This window comes from Globicephala melas, chromosome 20 (genome assembly GCF_963455315.2).
Source record: "Globicephala melas chromosome 20, mGloMel1.2, whole genome shotgun sequence".
In the NCBI taxonomy this organism is placed as follows: domain Eukaryota; kingdom Metazoa; phylum Chordata; class Mammalia; order Artiodactyla; family Delphinidae; genus Globicephala; species Globicephala melas.
Genome location: NC_083333.1, coordinates 26,436,229 through 26,453,007, shown reverse-complemented (window position 1 = coordinate 26,453,007; position 16,779 = coordinate 26,436,229). Strand labels below are relative to the sequence as shown.

The window sequence follows — 16,779 nt, the reverse complement described above, 5'->3', positions numbered from 1 at the left end:
GAAGCGAGACACAAAAGCCACCTGTGGTGTGATTCCGTTTTGATGCGATATCCAGACGGGATCAGTCCACGGAGACGGAAAGTGGACTGGTGTCTGCCAGGGGTGGGGGTCGGGGGGAGGCTGGGGAGGAAGGACAGAGGAGCGACTGCTTCGTGGGCACAAGGTTTTCCCCCGGGGTGATGATGAAGATGTTGTGGAATGAAAAGACGTGATGGTCGCACAACACTGCGAATGTACCGAATGCCAGTGAATCGTAGCTTGACAGTGGTTAACCTCATGTTATGTGAATTTCACTTCGATTTTTCGTAAGAGGTTAGCACTCAGGTCTTCTGCCATGGAGGGTCCTCAGGCTCTGTGCCAGCCCTGAGGTAGAGACTTCATACACATCACGAGCTCTGAAGGTGCGTAAGAAGGCGGGCGTTACACCCCCTTGGCAGAGAGGGGGCTGAGATGCCCACAGTTCGGGGCTCGGAAGCGGCCGAGCAGAGATTCAGGTCAGAGTGTTCTGGGCCTGTCAGCCCTGATCTTGCTGACCTGTCCCCGGGGCCCACTGACACCCCGATTCTCTGCCCTCCCAGGGAAGCGACAGCGAGTACGAGGTCGACCCGAGCCCCCAGAAGGCCCACTCTTTTGTCAACCACTACATCAGTGACCCCACCTATTACAACTCGTGGAGGCGGCAGCAGAAGGGGATCTCGCGGGCCCAGGCCTACAGCTACATGGAGAGCGACCCGGGCGAGCCAGACCCCACCGCCCTGTCCAACGGCAGCAGCGCCCAGCAGGGCAGCCTCTTTCGGCCCAAGACCAGTCGGACCCCAACGCCCCAAAACCCCCCGAACCCCCCGAGTCAGCAGAGCACCCTCTACCGTCCCCCCAGCAGCCTCGCCCCTGGCTCCCGGGCTCCTATAGCAGGATTTTCATCATTTGTTTGATGTCATCCTCGTTGTCGGAAGAGGAAAAAGAAAGAAAACACAGCACCAAACTCCCCTTCCGCCCCTCCTCGCACCGCCTGCCAGAAAAGAGAAACACCAAGAAACCAAGTCAACTTTTCACCTCCTGAGTTTATTTTTCCAGAGATTCCAGGGCCAGCAAAGCCGGTGTTGAGAAGGATGGAGAAAAACCACGAGAGGACGTGTGTGGCTTCGAGACTGTGGGGTTTGCTGCTCCTTCGGGGGGCTGAGCAGAGTAGGGGGGCTGGCTGCGGTGGACACGAGTGGGTTGGGCCCCTGGAGAGAGAGGGAGGGAGGGAGGGAGGGAAGGCAAAGCCTGGAGGGCTGTAAGGCGGGCGTGGCTGGCGGTGGTGAAGAAACTTCTGGACGTCCAGCCGGCTGCTCCCTTCCGGCATGTGCTGGAGCCCTGGGCCTGCTGCTGCCTAGTGCTGCGCCGGGATGGGCGTCCCTGAGGGCAAAGCTCCCCTCCCCCCTGCACCCACACTCCCACCCCACCCTGTGCAGCCCTGCTTCTCACCCTCCACTGCCCCCTCCCTGTTCAATGTCCCCACCAAGCATTTGGTTTATGTAGAAAAACGAACCCAGCTGAAGGATGAGAGTTTGCCTAGCTAGCTCCTTTGCTCCTAACAGACTTCTCTGTTGTGAACCCAAGGAAGAGGGCCCCTGGGGGTTGGGGAGAGGTCCCCCTGCCACTGAACCCAGCCATCCCTTTCCTTGAATTCACTTTCCTGAGCACAGACTAGGAGAGATGAACTTGGGGAACAGAGATGGGGGCACTGGCCCGGCAACACTGGGATAACTGGGCGTAAGGCAGAATTCGGAACCGGAAGGAGGAAGCTTGGACTTTTCCTTTTCTTCCAATTCAGGTACCACCTGACCCCCTTCTTACAGGGAGAGGGAAAAGGGAATTACAGAGACAAGGAAAGTCAGCTTCTGTGGGGCTGAGGGGCTAAATGGGGGTGAGTCATCGCTGTGGCAGACACGCCCCTCTCCCTGGATAGACACCTTCACGCACACAAACACGCATATGCACACACACACACCCATGCACTGGCAAGGAAAAGGGTCCAGAGATCCTCTCCAAGGGAAATCCCTTTGGGTCCTCCTAGCCAGCAGGACACTCATTTTCAGATCTGTGTCTCTCGTTCTCAACCCATAGCCCTCTGTGTCTAAGACCCCTGCCTCCTAAGTCCAGGGGCCCAGAGGGGCGGGCCAAGTCTCCGGTCCCGAGGCTGGATCTCCCAGCACCCGATTTACAAGTCAAAGACCATCCCAACCCCCATTAATGTCTTCCAGACTCGGCTCAGCTTGCCAGAGCTCAGAGCGAGGAGGGGCCCCATCCAAACTGAACACAAGCTTACAAGATGCACAGCCAGGCTGGCCGGGAGGAGCAGGTCAGATGGGACCAAGGGGCAATTATACTGTTGGGAGACAGAGCTTTAAAAAGCTCCTTCTGGCGGCCTGCATCTTCCCATCAACTCAGACCTTCCGGATGCAGGAGTTTAAGGGGGAGCCTTTCCAACTAGTGCCCTGGGTGCCCACCGGCCCTGCAAAGCAGCCCATCCCCCAGGGTCGGGGCCGGGCCCCTGCCTCTGGAAGAGAGGATGGCCCGGCTGGGGCACATTTAGTGCATCTCGGGGCCCCTTAGTGGCGCAGGGCTCCCTGGAGGCGCCAAGCGTGGGCACTGCTGCCCTGCCTGGGAGGAGGTGATGCCCCATTTTGAGGGGTAAGGAGAACAGTGGAGGATTTGGGAAACAAGCCAAGGAAAGAGTGGGCCTATACCCCTCCCCACCACCCCGAATCAGGTTCCTGGGGTGGCAGCAGGGCCAGGGGCCTGAGGAAAGGGCACACCCAACTCTGGGCTCCCAGGCACTGGGATCCCCCGAAACGTGATGGGGAGAAGTTGGAAGATGGCTCCGTAGACGGGCTGACCCGGCTCCGAGGTCCAAACAGCAGCTTCTCCACTAAGGGGTTCTAGAAAGGGAAGCACAGTCTTTCCCCTGTAGGAGGACACAGGCCTGAGGTTCTGCCCCTGTACACATCTGGCGTCTCCCTAGGGGAACGTGCACAGCTGCGGGGCATGTGGTGGTGATGCTGCTTTGTCTTTCCTTATCTCTCTCTCTCCCCTCACCCCCCCCCCCAAACAGTCTCATCCTTTTCTCTATCTGCTGTGTGTTGAACCATTTAAAGCCCTTCCCGGTTCGGTGTTTGTTGCGTAGCCCAGGGAGGGATGTGGGAGGAGGAAGCGGGGGTCAGTAGAAACGCTCTGTACGCGTGTATGTATTTCACGAGGCCAAATTCCCTTTGCCTTCTGTGAATCACCTTGTGCATTAAGATGCCTGCCCTCCCCTCCCCACGTGCTCCTTCACACCCATACTGACACACACACACACACCTGGGCTCGTGCACACACACGCCGATATACACAGAATGCACAGCGTCCGTGTGTCCGCAGCCCCCTCGGAGGGCTGACGCCGTCTCCTGTGTGGGGCACAGGCAGCCTGAGTCACTCCCACATGTGGGGCGGGCTGGGTTCTGTTGTCTGAAAGGGCAGAGCTCTTAGAGGAGCTGGGAAGGCGGGCCGGGCAGAAGTGAAAGTCCCAGCCTCAGTCCATCCCCACCCACCTGAAATGGAGTCTCCACTGCCCCAGCCACATCTGGAAGCCCAGGTCCCCAGCTGTGGACCTCTGGATTTCTAAGAGGACATCTCTTTGCCCTTGTTTACATACCTGCTGGGGCAGCGGAGGCTCCCGACCGCCGCCCAGACGCCTGGCTGCTTTGGAAAGGTGCGTGGGCACTGCCCACGGGGCACAGGGAGCCTCCCTGACCTTTGGTTTCTTGGGCCAGTGATGCCAGGGCCCGTGTTTGTGTGACGCCACCTGAAGCGGGTTCACATCAGGACACTCGCTCGCTGGCTCCTTCGGCTTTGCCTCGCCGTGCCCTCGGGAAGTCTGGTGTTGCGCCTCGCAGCGCACACTTGGCACACCAGGGCTGCCTTTGCCCTCCTGGCCACACCTTCCTGTGTTCACATCAGCTCCACACCCAGACTGCCAAGGTGAACCAAAAAGCTGCTCCGGGTTCCAGAAGCACCTTCCTCCCAGGGCTCCAGGGAGTTTGCAAACACAGGCTGCCTCTCCTCCAATCACCCCACCTGGCACTGCCGTGATTCAGAGGAAACAGGGATGCTGCCAGCTGCCCCGCCCTGCGCACGCTGGCTGGAGGCCTTCTGTCTGTCCACACCTCCCTGGGCAGAGCTTTTAAAGGTGCCAGAGCCTCCCTAAAGCCCACTCTGGGCAGAGGCTCCCCTTACCTTCCCATGGTGCACATCTGAAGGTGCCCACACTTGGTGAGGGGCTGGAGGGGGAGGGGGGACCATCTGAACGGCAGCCGTCTGCCCCTGAGTGCCTCTGTGTGGTCCTGGGCAGCGGCAACCCTGACCACCACCTGAGCACAGGTGCCCTCTTGGGACCAACCCCCTTCTCTTTGTTTCTGTAAGAATAACCAAAAGCATTTAAATGTGTTACCTTCTTTTACGCATATAGACTCCAAAAACAAGAACCAACACAAATCTTTATTTTTTTGATTTAAAAGATACAATGAAAAATTATGGGGAGAGTATTCATTATGGCAGGTGTCTGTCTGTAAGAAAATATATATATATATATGTCATATAGCTTGTTAGCAGGTTTATTTTTTGAATGAAAGGTAACAAAAAAATTGATTTGAAATATATACCACGAGAAGTCCCATGTCCTGTCAAACTGGTCAGTATTTTATAAATAAACTTTTTTTTTTTTTTTTTTTGGAGTCCTGAAGCGATGTTGGTTATTCTTCTCCCTGGAGGATAAATGCGGATTCCCCGGCCCCACATTGCTGTCAAGTAATCTGGTCCCCAAACACCCCTTTTTAGCCTTTCTGTGGTGTGGCACAGCCAAGGCTTCAAGTTTTTCTGCTGTCTTAATTCACAGGTGAGTGAACATCTGTGCCTTCAAGTGCAATGCACTGTTTTATTTATTTTACACTTTTAAGAGAAGAGCTTCTCAGATTACGCCCACTTAGAGGCACAATGGTAATGATTAATAATAATAGCAATAGCAATAGCTAACGCTCCTATGGCATTCACCCTGTGCCAGGCACTGTTCTAATCACTTTACACTGATTAACCCATGGCATGCTGGTGCCCACCCCTTAGGAGGGAAATTGGATCAGGGAGAACGTAAGTGGCTTGCCCCTGAGAATTAGAAAAGCCAGGGTTTGTTCTGAAGCAGTCTGGCTCTAGAGACAGATGCTGCCTCTCCTATGTGTGAAGGCAAGTTTCTTGCCCGTTTTCACTTGAATTTCGACAAAGCCAGCACCTCAGGCCCTAGTGACCTTGATGTAATAAGAACCACCCTGGCATTTGGTGGATCTAACATAGTTAATCCACCCAGATTTAGAATTAGGGCCGGAATCGCTGAATTTCTGAGTACACTGGCGTTAGAATAGACCACGCTTACCTCCCAATAGTTAAGTCAGATGGATTCCAATAACAGAGAGTGAAGGAAAAGTCATTTTAATGGTACATGTAAAGCCATTCAGTTTTACACAGTACACTTATTTTATATAGTCTACATTGTTTAATGCATATTAGACATTTATTCATACGGAGGCCATTCAACTAATCAAAACATAATTGAAGCAGGGAATTCAAAATACCTATTACGTAGGCACCTTCTCCACTTTGTTTTTACTTAAAACTCGCCAATGTCAATTCATCCACCGATCCGTTCATGTTGGGTACAGCATTTTTCCTTTTTTTTTTTTGAGAATGGGCTCAGTGTGTAGAGTTCTGGTCTTTCTTACACATCTATAATATATCATCAGTGGACTCCAGTTTCTATCTCTTTAAAGCAAAAATATACAGAAATTTTGAAGTGCAGACTTGCGGTTTCTGGCGTGTGAGGAGCTTGGAAGGTGCCAGCCCGTCCTAACAATGGGTGGGAAACGAAGCAAATGGAAAAATCAACACCTCTTCTTAGATCCATGGAGAAGAGAAGTCACAGGACCAACTGCTGCTCCTAAAATTAGGTGAATACAGAGAGTCTCCACTTACCAGAGTAGAAATGATGGGTTTGATATAAGAGCAGGGATGTTATTACTCTTTCCCTAATATCTTACTGTACTTGTCCCTAATTCAGCACTCTTTTTATTTTTGCAACTTTGCTTTATCAAAGTAACTCCTTTTCCAAAGCATTCGATGTAATTTTCAAAGAAATAGCTGTCCTCATTCTGCCCGCTTATCCTATCCACTTAGATCATGTTTCATTAAATTACATAATTACTATAAAAAGCATGACTGGCATAAACAAGTTTGGGAACAGTGATGAGTGACTCTGTAAACATACAACTCAATTTGGTAGGAGCAGGAATGTGTGGGCATCAGAGAAAGCAGGACATAAGCCTTCGGTTTCCAGGCTACGATGGGTTTCTCCATGCTTTGCAGAGAGAATCAATGAATATCGCTAATATTTGTTAAGTGGAGGTCAGATAAGAGATCTTCTGTATGTATTACAGTACAAACCCTGCACACTGTACTTTATGAGTAGTTTTCAAGGTGGTTAAGGGATTTTCCAGGGCAATTTTGACCACCCATAATCTTTACATTGTACACAGTGTGGAACCCAAGCCCCACATTAGCTGTGACCCCCCCCAACTGATTTGAGGATGTTTGGTTAAAGGGTAGTAAGGGGAAGACATTCCAGAACTGGAGTCAGAAGTGTGGGTTTGGTTCTAGAATGGTCACTTGTAAACTGAGACTTGAAATGCCTCTTTTTTTTTTTTCTTTTTGAAATACAGTTGATTTACCACGTTGTGTTACTTTCAGGTGTACAGCAAAGTGATTTAGTTATACATACATATATGTCTTTTTTTTTTTCTTTCAGATTCTTTTCCCTTACAGGGTATTACAAAATATTGAGTCGAGTTCCCTGTGCTATACAGTACGTCCTTGTTGGTTATCTATTGTATATATAGTGGTGTGTATCTGCTAATCCCAAACTCCTAATAACCCCTCCCTCACTGCCCCCTTGAAGTGCCTCTTAGTTTTCTCATCTACCACCAACCAGACTGACAGGAAGATCCAGGGAAATAATGAGATTTGAAGGAAAGGCTTGCACCGTGAGAAGCCTGTCTTCCCGGTGGTAGAGGTGTGTTTGTTCTAGACCCCGGGGGGGAAACCTCCTGGTATTCTGGAATTCCAGTCTTCCTCATCATCATTTCTAATCCCAGACTGGCCCCTCCCTAACTGTGACCAGTGGGCATGGACCTTGGCTGTTTCCAGCAACAATACCAGTCAAATACACTAGGAGGAAAAAAAAAGACAATACGTTTCTCCAAAACAATAAGGAAGGTAAAACTGCTGAGAAGGAAGTGGGAGGGCAAAGGAAGGTGCTTTCCAAAGCCAAGGAGACATCTGGTGATACAATGTACTGGCTTGGATTATACATAACGTTCCTTCTCTCTACTGAGCAAAGGTAACCTCACCCAGAAAACATCGAAGAGGCCTCTCAGATTTTCTTTTCTCAGAACTCCCTGAGTTACCAACCAGGAAGAGCGCTTTTGACTGGCAAGGCTAATCAAAAAGAGCTTGGGGCTGGCAGACCTGGGTTCCCACAGATTCCAGCTTGAGGTTGAACTTGAGTTCAACCTCCACCAGCCTCCCCTCCCTCATCTGTGGAATGGGTGCAACTTCTACCTTTTCCAACCACAGACTCATGTCACGAATGAAGCGTAGGGAAATAACCTCTTAGACGGAGACGCCATCCTGACCCTCCCTTTCCCAGTTTCTCTGTCCTGCACGTGGAAGGGCAGGTCCGGAACTACCAGAGCTGCGTTTTTTCAGTTTCCCAATCTTGATGGCAAAGCACTTTGGCAGCGAGGCTTGGCTGGAGTCTGCAGGTGGAGAAAGCAAGCGATGTTTTTCTTTCTGTCATCCTAGCTTCTGGCAGGGAGGAATCGCTCAAAGCAGCTGGCTCTGGAGGTTGGGTATGGAGGAGGTCGTGTTAGCTGCAGTGTAAGGAGCGGGGATGGGCCAGGGGCGGGCCTCAGAAGTCGGCTCCAGCTCGGTCAGCCCATTGGCTCCATCAGACTCAAGAAGGGCTGACCGCCTGCCCCAAGGCTCCCAGCACAGACCACACCCACCCTGCTCAAACGCTGGCCCTGAGAGGCCCCAGGGAAACCCAGGAGGCCTTACCACTTCTCAGTGGGGCCATTCGGGTTGTCTAAAGCCAATTGCTCAGCAGCTAAGCAGCACCCTGGGAATGGAAATAACTAAATAGTGTTTGATTCACTTTCCTCCCAAAGTTGACCGTCCCAGGCAACCAAGCCCTTCGGGGTGGGGCTTATTCCTACTTAGCCAGAGCTTCAGCCAGGGCCCAGGTTACCCCAGAGGACACAGGAGGTCAAAGCCCAAAGAATATCACCCATTGCTCCAGAGGATCTGAACGCAGGGACACCCTCGGCCGTGACCTCTCTGGACTCTGCCCTGGAGGCTGGTGCGTGGACGTGGGACCAAGCTAGGAACGACCTGACTCCAAACTGAACAGAAGGGCTCCTTCTCGTTGCAGCTGGGCGCGGGGGGCTGCTGCAGGACAGGGGGGGGACTGGGCTGGCTGCACCTCCCTCTGTTCCAACTGCCTGCAGCCTCCTAGTCTTGGAGGGTTTGGAATCTGCTCAGCAGCGCCTTGTGGGACCCGGATAAAGTCGCCGATGAGTAGGGCCACTGCAGGTCCTTCTCTGCACCTATTTTCCTTCTGTAATCATCTGTGGCGCTCCCTTTCACTTTGGTCTATAAATGATCTGGTCCTCCTACTGATGCTTGGTACTTGACGATGGAGGCAGCCTGCTGGCCCAGCTAGAAGCGCCTCCTACAGGTGGGCCCTGGGACGGCCATGTTGAAGGTCTGGGAGGACCCAAGGACCATCTCCTGGACACAAATATGATCTGAGTGGGACGGAGGGGCCAGCACGTCGGGTTTCGTCCAGCGCTGGATCTTCTGCTCAGTTCGGCCTCAGCCAGGAGGGGATGCTGTGACCCCAGGTTCAGAGGGAATCTCATCCCCCTTATAGCTTTCTCAGATGCTTTGTCCTGCCACTTGAAGGTCTGTGCTGTCCCCAGGCCAGTGTTCCCTACCGAGGGCTCCAGGACACAGGCACGAATGTCTGGGGACACAGCCTTGCCCAGACTTTTCTGATGGAGGGGGTCTTGTTCATAGACTTGCCTAAGAGAACAAGAGATAGATCCTCCTTCTGTAGGATCTCCGCGCCCCCATCTCCACACCCACTCCCCGAGACTGACCAATTGTTGGTGACATCTCGTAGAAATCCGGGGGAAATCCACGCAGGTGCCAGGCCATCTTCAGGAATCTTATTGGTCAGTATAAGTGATATGGCAGAAAACACGGGCCTTGGACACAGCAAACCTGGGATCAACTTAGGGTTGACGGATAAAAAACAAACCAAGTTTTGCATGGGACGTATTTATCCTCAAACGTTATGTGTCGTTATCTGACGTTCATATCTAACCGGGCATCCTCTATTTTTTATTTGTCAAATCAGCCACCTGGCACAGATCCTCACTATATACCAAATGTGGGCATTCCTCCTCCAGAAAAGGGGGATGCGGAAAACTGCGCTGTATCCCTCACCAAAAGCGTGTGGGTGTTAGCAGGGAGATTACCCGTGAGCACAATCTGTAAGCCATACAACACGCTACACATGTAAGGGATCATTGCTGTCGTTCGTGGATAAAATGACATTTATGTGGATCATCGAAGAGCTCGTGGCTTCAAGCACAATTCTGATTCCGTCAGTCCCGACTTCCACGCCTTTACCATCTTCTACCCTGCCTCAGGACGCTTCCCAGCTGGAAATGTCAGTAGGAAACTTCTGCATCTCAGAAAGGGGGATTTTGCAGGGGAGAGTTAAACTGGCTTTCTAGAGCCATGTATCAGACATGCTGGAAGGCAACAGAGCCGTCAGATTCGGATCGTTAGAGGAGAGTTTCATAAAAAGACCACTCACCAGGTCGTGATAAGGTTTGGGGGAGCTAGAAGGGGCACTGCTGGACCCAGGGTTAGGGACAGCTGGGTACCACTACCACCCTAAGCCTGCCGTGGCAGACAGTGAAGGAAGTTTCTAGAACCTGCAGACAGAGAAGGCGGGATGGAGACAGATATCGCACAGGGGCAGCTCGGGGGCTGGAGAACCACCCTCTCCCCACTGGCTCTCCTTCTGTCCTCCACCCTCCTGCTGGTGTTCCTTGTGGTACAAACTCAGCGGGTAATCGGGGGCACTGGGATACCATCCATCCAGGCCAGGCTCCCCTGGGGGACAGCACAAGGTGGGCCCACAGCACCTGTGCCTTCTGATGGTGACAACCCCTTGGGAAGTCCCACCCTGACACTCAAGCAGAGGAGAGAGGCTCGCCTTCCTTTTCTCAGTGTTGATCAGGAGTGAAATTAGACCCAGGAGGCTTTCAGGAAGTTTTCACCAGGATAGGTGGGATTTTCTGGTAGGTTAGAGAATGTAAAAAGGTCTTGGACATTTATGGCCTGTAACCTCCTGAGCCAGCTGGAGCCGCACGACAAAATGACACCAGCTGATCTTTGTTGACTAGAGCCCCGCCCACCACTGTGCTGAAGGCGTTTTCTGCAGCCTTGCCTGGGTCACAGCAGGCTTACCAGGAATGCAGGAATTTCACCACTTCCCCGTTTAGCAGATAAGGACACCTAGACAGTGGAGAGGCGAGGGACCTGCCTGCTGGGTGAGTGCCAGAGCCTGGATCCCACCCCAGGCCCACCTGGCTCCACTGTGCCCCCTCTTTAACCACCAAGCAGCCTCACCCCTGGTTCAGACGCTGCTGGGTCTGGAGGAGGAGACCTGGGCCCTTGGAGAAGCCTCCATCCTCCCAGTGGCCACAGACCAGGCAGGAAACATTGTTTCAGGATAACGGATAACAATGTCTGCAGGGCTGGGCAGAGGTTTTTCCATACAGGGCCAGATAGTAAATGTTTCAGGCTTTTTCGGGCCGTGAGGCCTCCCTCCTAGCGAGGGAACAGCCAAAGGCAGTACCTAAATGAAGGTGCCTGGCTGTGCTCCAATCAAGATTTATTCGCGAACAGTGAAGATAGAATTTTCTATCATTTTCACACACAATGAAATATCATTCTGGTTTTTATTTTTGCTGAATCATTAAAAAATGTGAAAATTCTTCTTAGTTTCCTGGGCCACACAAAAACAATCCGAGGTGCTGATTCCTGATCTAGTCCAGACTTTCTGGAAATTTACAGGGTTGTGGTGTGACCCCAGATGAGGTAGTCGAGGGTGCTGTAGTGGGTTGAATAGCGTCCCCCCCAAAATTCACGTCCACCTGGAATTGCAGAATATGACCTTATTTGGAAGGAAGGTCTCTGCAGGTGTAATTAGTTAAGTTGAGAGGCGGTCATAGGTCACACCAGATTAGAGTGGGCTGTGAATCCAATGATTGGTGTCTTTGTAAGGAGAGGAAAGGACCCAGAAGACACACAGAAGGCCACGTGAAGACGGAGGCAGAGACTGCAGGGATGCAGCCACAAGCCCAGGATGCTAAGTATTGTCAGAGTCGCCAGAAACTGGAAGAGGCAAGGAAAGATTCTTTCCTAGAGCCTTTCAGAGGGAGCGTGGCCTTGCTGACACCTGGATTTTGGACTTCTAGACTCCAGGACTGCTAGAGAACTAAACCACCCAATTTACCGTCAGTTGTTACGGCAGCCCTAGGGAACCGATGTGCAACATTTATCTCTGGGAGTTTCGGTTCAGTGGGCTCGCAGAGGCTGGCAGGGGCCCAGGACCAGGCACCTCCCAGACCTCGGGCCTCGTTCCCACTCCTCCCCCAGCAGTTTTAGATTTCTGTAGAAAAGCGCCAGCCAGCCCTGAATTACATTGGCAATTATGGGAAGCTTGTTTTCCTGTTTCTCCCCAACCTCCTCCCCTTCTCAAATTGTTTCCACCTCTAAGTCAAACAACAGTCGTTCCCTGAGGTCAGGAGAACCCTCACCGGCCACCAACCTGCAAAATATTAATCACAGATGCTGGTGACCGGAACTCTGAGGGCCTCTCTCCCTTCTGTGGCTGTCACTGGGTAAGCACAGGGGGTTGGGAGAGCAGCGGGGGGGTGGGCAGGGGGCTCGTACGTGTGTGGGGGCAGGACCCACCTGTCTTCTCGACCTGACATGGTGTCTGGTCGGTGGAGAGACTGGGTAGGCTTCTATCCTGGTACCTGGGACCACACACCCTCTCAAGGCAAAGATCCACATTCCCCAACTTCTACTAGGACCTGACCACAGAGCCACCCTGGAGGACCCCCAAATGCCATCAAGGACACACGTAAATAAGAATAAGAGCTCGCACTTAGCCAGACACTTTCCTAACTGCTTTGCATCGATGAGCTCATTCAGTCTTACAGAGGCAGGCACGGAAACACAGAGAGGCCCAGGTGACAGGGCCAGTGTCTTCAGTGACATCCCCAACGCCCGGGGACTGTCCGAGCTCAAACGCTGTGTGTCCCAGCTTGAAGGGAGCTCAGCGCTCCTCAGGGTAAAGGGGCCTACCCACACCCTGTGGGAGACCCCAGCTGGAGCCCCGTCCCTGACTCCCGGTCCTGGCCTGCTTCTGTTCCACTGTCTCTTCTGGAAAGAAAGTCATTGCTCAAGTTCAAGGCTCTTGGGATGACATTGAAATATGAGCGGCAACCTTGGCATTGTTTACTTTAGTGGCATGTGTTGTAAAGGGACTTGGCCGATAGCAAGGAAGATCCAGGAAGGCTCTAGAAGATGTGGATGGCTGGGCATGGCAGGAAGGCAGGGAGACCTCCTCAGAAGGAGCCCCCATGTCATTTCTTGGAAGGAGACCCGTGCGGCGGGGGGCAGGCGGAGGCGGTGGGCTGCTGGGGCCCCGCGAGGGTGGCTGTGACCACGTTTGTTCGCATCACCCTGCCCTCTGTAATCAGCCAGCTGCCTGTGCTTGTCTGGCCTCGTCCTCCTGCCTGGACCAGCCCTGCAGACACGGGGGCCGTGAATCAGAGGCCGGCTCCTTTCTGTTGTCCTTGGGATGGGGGTGGAGTTGCTCCAGTCACGACACCAGGATTTCACCCCAGGGGGAGTTCTGCCCCCAGGAAGGTGCCTCTGCCTGGCCTGGACCTGGGGGCACACACAGACCCCCCCCCCCGGGGAGTGGGCAGCAAGGACATACAGGAGAGCGGCAGGCGGAGTGGGAGGGAAATAACAGCCACGCACAGTGATTAGATGTCAACTGACACTGGGCCTCGGAAGAGGGAGGCTCAGGAAGTGGGTCAGCTACGGAACCCGACAGCCTCCTACAAGGGGCAGCTCTCACTGCTGCCGGGGGGGAATGAGAGCCCCGTGTTGTCAGGTTCTTCTTATTCTTCACGAACCAGAAATCCACATTTGGGGACTTCCCTGGCGGTCCAGTGGTTAAAGACTCCGCACTTCCACTGCATGGGGTGCGGGTTCGATCCCTGGTCAGGGAACTGAGATCCCGCAAGCCATGTGGCACGGTACCCCCCCCAAAAAATCCACATTTTATGTGACTCCCCCTTATTCTTAGATATTAGCAACTAAAATATATATATATACATTTTTTTTCTTTAAACATTGTCGTGGCCGACTGTATCTTCCAAAAATGATTATAACAGTATCTCCCATCTCATGTGCTCTTCTTATCGTGTATCTTGGACACTCCTCCATGGAAAGGTAGAGTCAATGTTCCCTCCCTTGCATCTGGTGGGAGGGGCTTGTGACTACAGCAGAAGTGATGCTCTGTGACTTTCAAGGCTAGATCACATTACAGGTTGAATCGTTCCTCCCCCCACCCTCCCCCCACCCACCTGCAAAAGAAGTCGAAGTCCTAACTCTCAACACCTGTGAACGTGACCTTATTTGAAAATGGGGTCTTTACAGATAATCGAGTTAAGGTGAGGTCATTAGGGTGGGCTGTAATCAAATGTGATTGGTGTCCTTATAAGAGGGGGGAATTTGGACACAGAGACAAACACGCACAGAGGGAAGAAAATGTGAAGACACAAGTAGAACGCCACGTGAGGCGAGTTTAGAGAGATGTGGCTACAATCCAAGGACAGCCTGAGGCTACCAGAAGCTAGCGGAGAGCATGGAAACTATTCTCCCCAGGAACCTCAGAAGGAACCAACCCTGCTGACACTTTGATTTGGGGTTCTGGCCTCCAGAACTGGGGGGCAGTAAATTCCTGTTGTTTCAGCCTCCCCAGTTTGTGGTACTTTGTTACGGCAGCCCTAGGAAACTAATACAGTCATAAATGGTCATATAGAGTTTTCACCTGGTTCTCTTAAGATGCTTGCGCTTGGTACTCAGCTGCCATCTTGTGAGGAAGCCCAAGCCGTCCCGTGTGCAGAGGGTACACTTAGGTGTCCCAACTGACAGCCCAGCTGGGATCCCAGATGACAGCCAGCCTTGACCACCAGACATGCGAGTGAAGATGATCCAGATGATGGCAGCCCCCAGCCCTTGAGTCACTACCAGTCTTCACGTCTTCCCAGCTGAAACCCCTTACTTCATGGAGCAAAACCAAGCCATTCTTTCTGTGCTCTCTCCAAATTCCTGAGACCCGTGGAATCCGGAGGCATAGTAAAAGGGTTGTGTGGGGAGGAGTTTTGCGGTAAAAGTGACCGGAATGATTGCGTGTGCCGAAGAGAATGTACCCTCAGGCTGCGTGCCACCCACAAGCCAGCAGTTTGCCTTCGGATAAGACCAGCAAGGCTGCCTGTGGACTCTGCAAGTCTAGAAAGGTGCCCCCCCTGGAGCCATGCTTTTTCCACCCCAGGTGAAGGGGGAGACAATGGTGAAATGAAAAGAGGGGAAGGAGGGAGGAGGAGATGAGACAGGGTGCTAGGACTGGATCATCCAGGTGGGCATGGTGTGTGGACTCATGAGGTCATCCTCAACTAGCAAAGATGCCATTTTAAGAGCCTGAGTGCCAAGAGACGCTCTTTGCCAGGGAATGTAGATAAGGGAGCTCTGTAAAGAACCTGTACCCCACTGGTGTAGGATCTCCTGGGGGCTTTTTTGGAGAGCAAATGAGCTAATACATGCAAAACTCTTTTTTTTTTTTTTTATGCAAAACTCTTAAAAGAGTGCCTGGTATCTTACAGAAACTATATACTGAGGGCTTACTATTGCTAGGATTAGCGTTGGGGTTTTCAGACAGTGCCGTGAAGCCTCAGGGTCTCCCAGAAATGCCCCAAGAACTGCATTAAAAGGTAAAGCAGGTGGGGTTCTGGGACCCTTGCTCCACTTCAAACACAACAGAACCACCTGATCTGTTTTATATAATATCTTGTACAGTTTCCTTTAGAGGGTGGAGGGAAGGACTCCCCTGCTTACAAAAATAAAATGCTTGAAAAACCAGCCACTTAGTAGAACAAGAACAGCCCCGGGCTTAGAAGAGCTCACGTCTTGTCCCAGGTTCTGCTAGTAGCTGGCTGTGTGACCTTGGACAAGTCACTTCACCTCTCTGGATTTTACATTCTGTTATATAAAGTGAGTGGCCTAGGTGATTGCTAGCATTAGCGCAAATATCTGCTCAAAAAAAAGGGAAAAACCTTCTCTTCTGCAAATTTCCATGTAATTAATTTCTTATAGATTCCATTTCAAGACCTATAAGCCTTCTCACCCCAGGTCTCTCTCCCAGTAAACTTCAGGTGGCCTTTTTTTTTAAATATATATTTATTTATTTGGCCTCTCACTGTTGTGGCCTCTCCCGTTGCAGAGCACAGGCTCCGGACGAACAGGCTCAGTGGCCATGGCTCACGGGCCCAGCCGCTCCGCGGCATGTGGGATCTTCCCAGACCGGGGCACGAACCCGTGTCCCCCGCATCGGCAGGGGACTCTCAACCACTGCGCCACCAGGGAAGCCCTTATTATTTGTTTTTAATTTTTGGCTGCGTTGGGTCTTCGTTACTGTGCACGGGCTTTCTCTGGTTATGGCGAGCGGGGGCTACTCTTCGTTGCGGTGCGTGGGCTTCTCATTGCGGTGGCTTCTCTTGTTGGGAGCACGGACTCTAGGCGCGCGGGCGCAGTAGTTGTGGCTCACGGGCTCTAGAGCGCAGGCTCAGTGGTTGTGGCACATGGGCTTCGTTACACCACGGCATGTGGGATCTTCCCGGGCCAGGGCTCGAACCCGTGTCCCTTGCATTGGGAGGCGGATTCTTAACCACTGCGCCACCAGGGAAACCCCCAGATGGGCTTGAACAAGAAAAGGTTTTCTTTGCTGGAGTACTCCCTAGACGCCACTCAGCTGCGATTTTGCTTGCTCCTCAGAAATCTGCTGCACTGGGCCTGGGGCAGTCTGCTGCCTGAAACTCACTCCTCGTTGCCCACTCACCTAACACATCTTTTGCCTTCAGCTGCGGCTGCTTTCTGGGGAGCAACTGGCTTGTGGCAGGGACAGAGGGCTTGGAGAGGGGACACAGCGTCCTGAGGCATCAGGCCATCAAGCTGGGAAGTGTAAATTAGCCTTGCCATCTGGCTAGGAGGCGTTATTGTTATGACTCAACGGCGTCACAGGAGCAGAGGAAGGACACACACACAGACACACGCACGCACACACACACGCGTGCCAAGACCACACTTAGGAAACTGAAAACTCTGGAGAAGAGAAAACAAACTCTGTAGCCACCATGATGAGCTTTGACAATTATACCCAGCCCACAGACCTGTTTCTCTGCGCCTCTTATTCTCCCCACAATGAGAAGAGATACA

General features: G+C 52.4%; 1 protein-coding gene across 3 annotated transcripts in view; it reads left to right on the top strand.

Annotated features, from left to right (window-relative positions):
- The window catches only part of SDK2 (sidekick cell adhesion molecule 2), a 264,077-nt gene extending 259,327 nt beyond the window's left edge, over positions 1-4,750 (top strand). For all 3 annotated transcript variants that reach the window (XM_060290211.1, XM_030838094.2, XM_030838093.2), the window contains one exon: positions 579-4,750. In XM_060290211.1, the coding sequence (XP_060146194.1) occupies positions 579-932 (354 nt within the window). In that variant the 3' untranslated portion in view covers positions 933-4,750. The remainder of the gene's footprint in view (positions 1-578) is intronic.
- Positions 4,751-16,779: the final 12,029 nt, after the last annotated feature.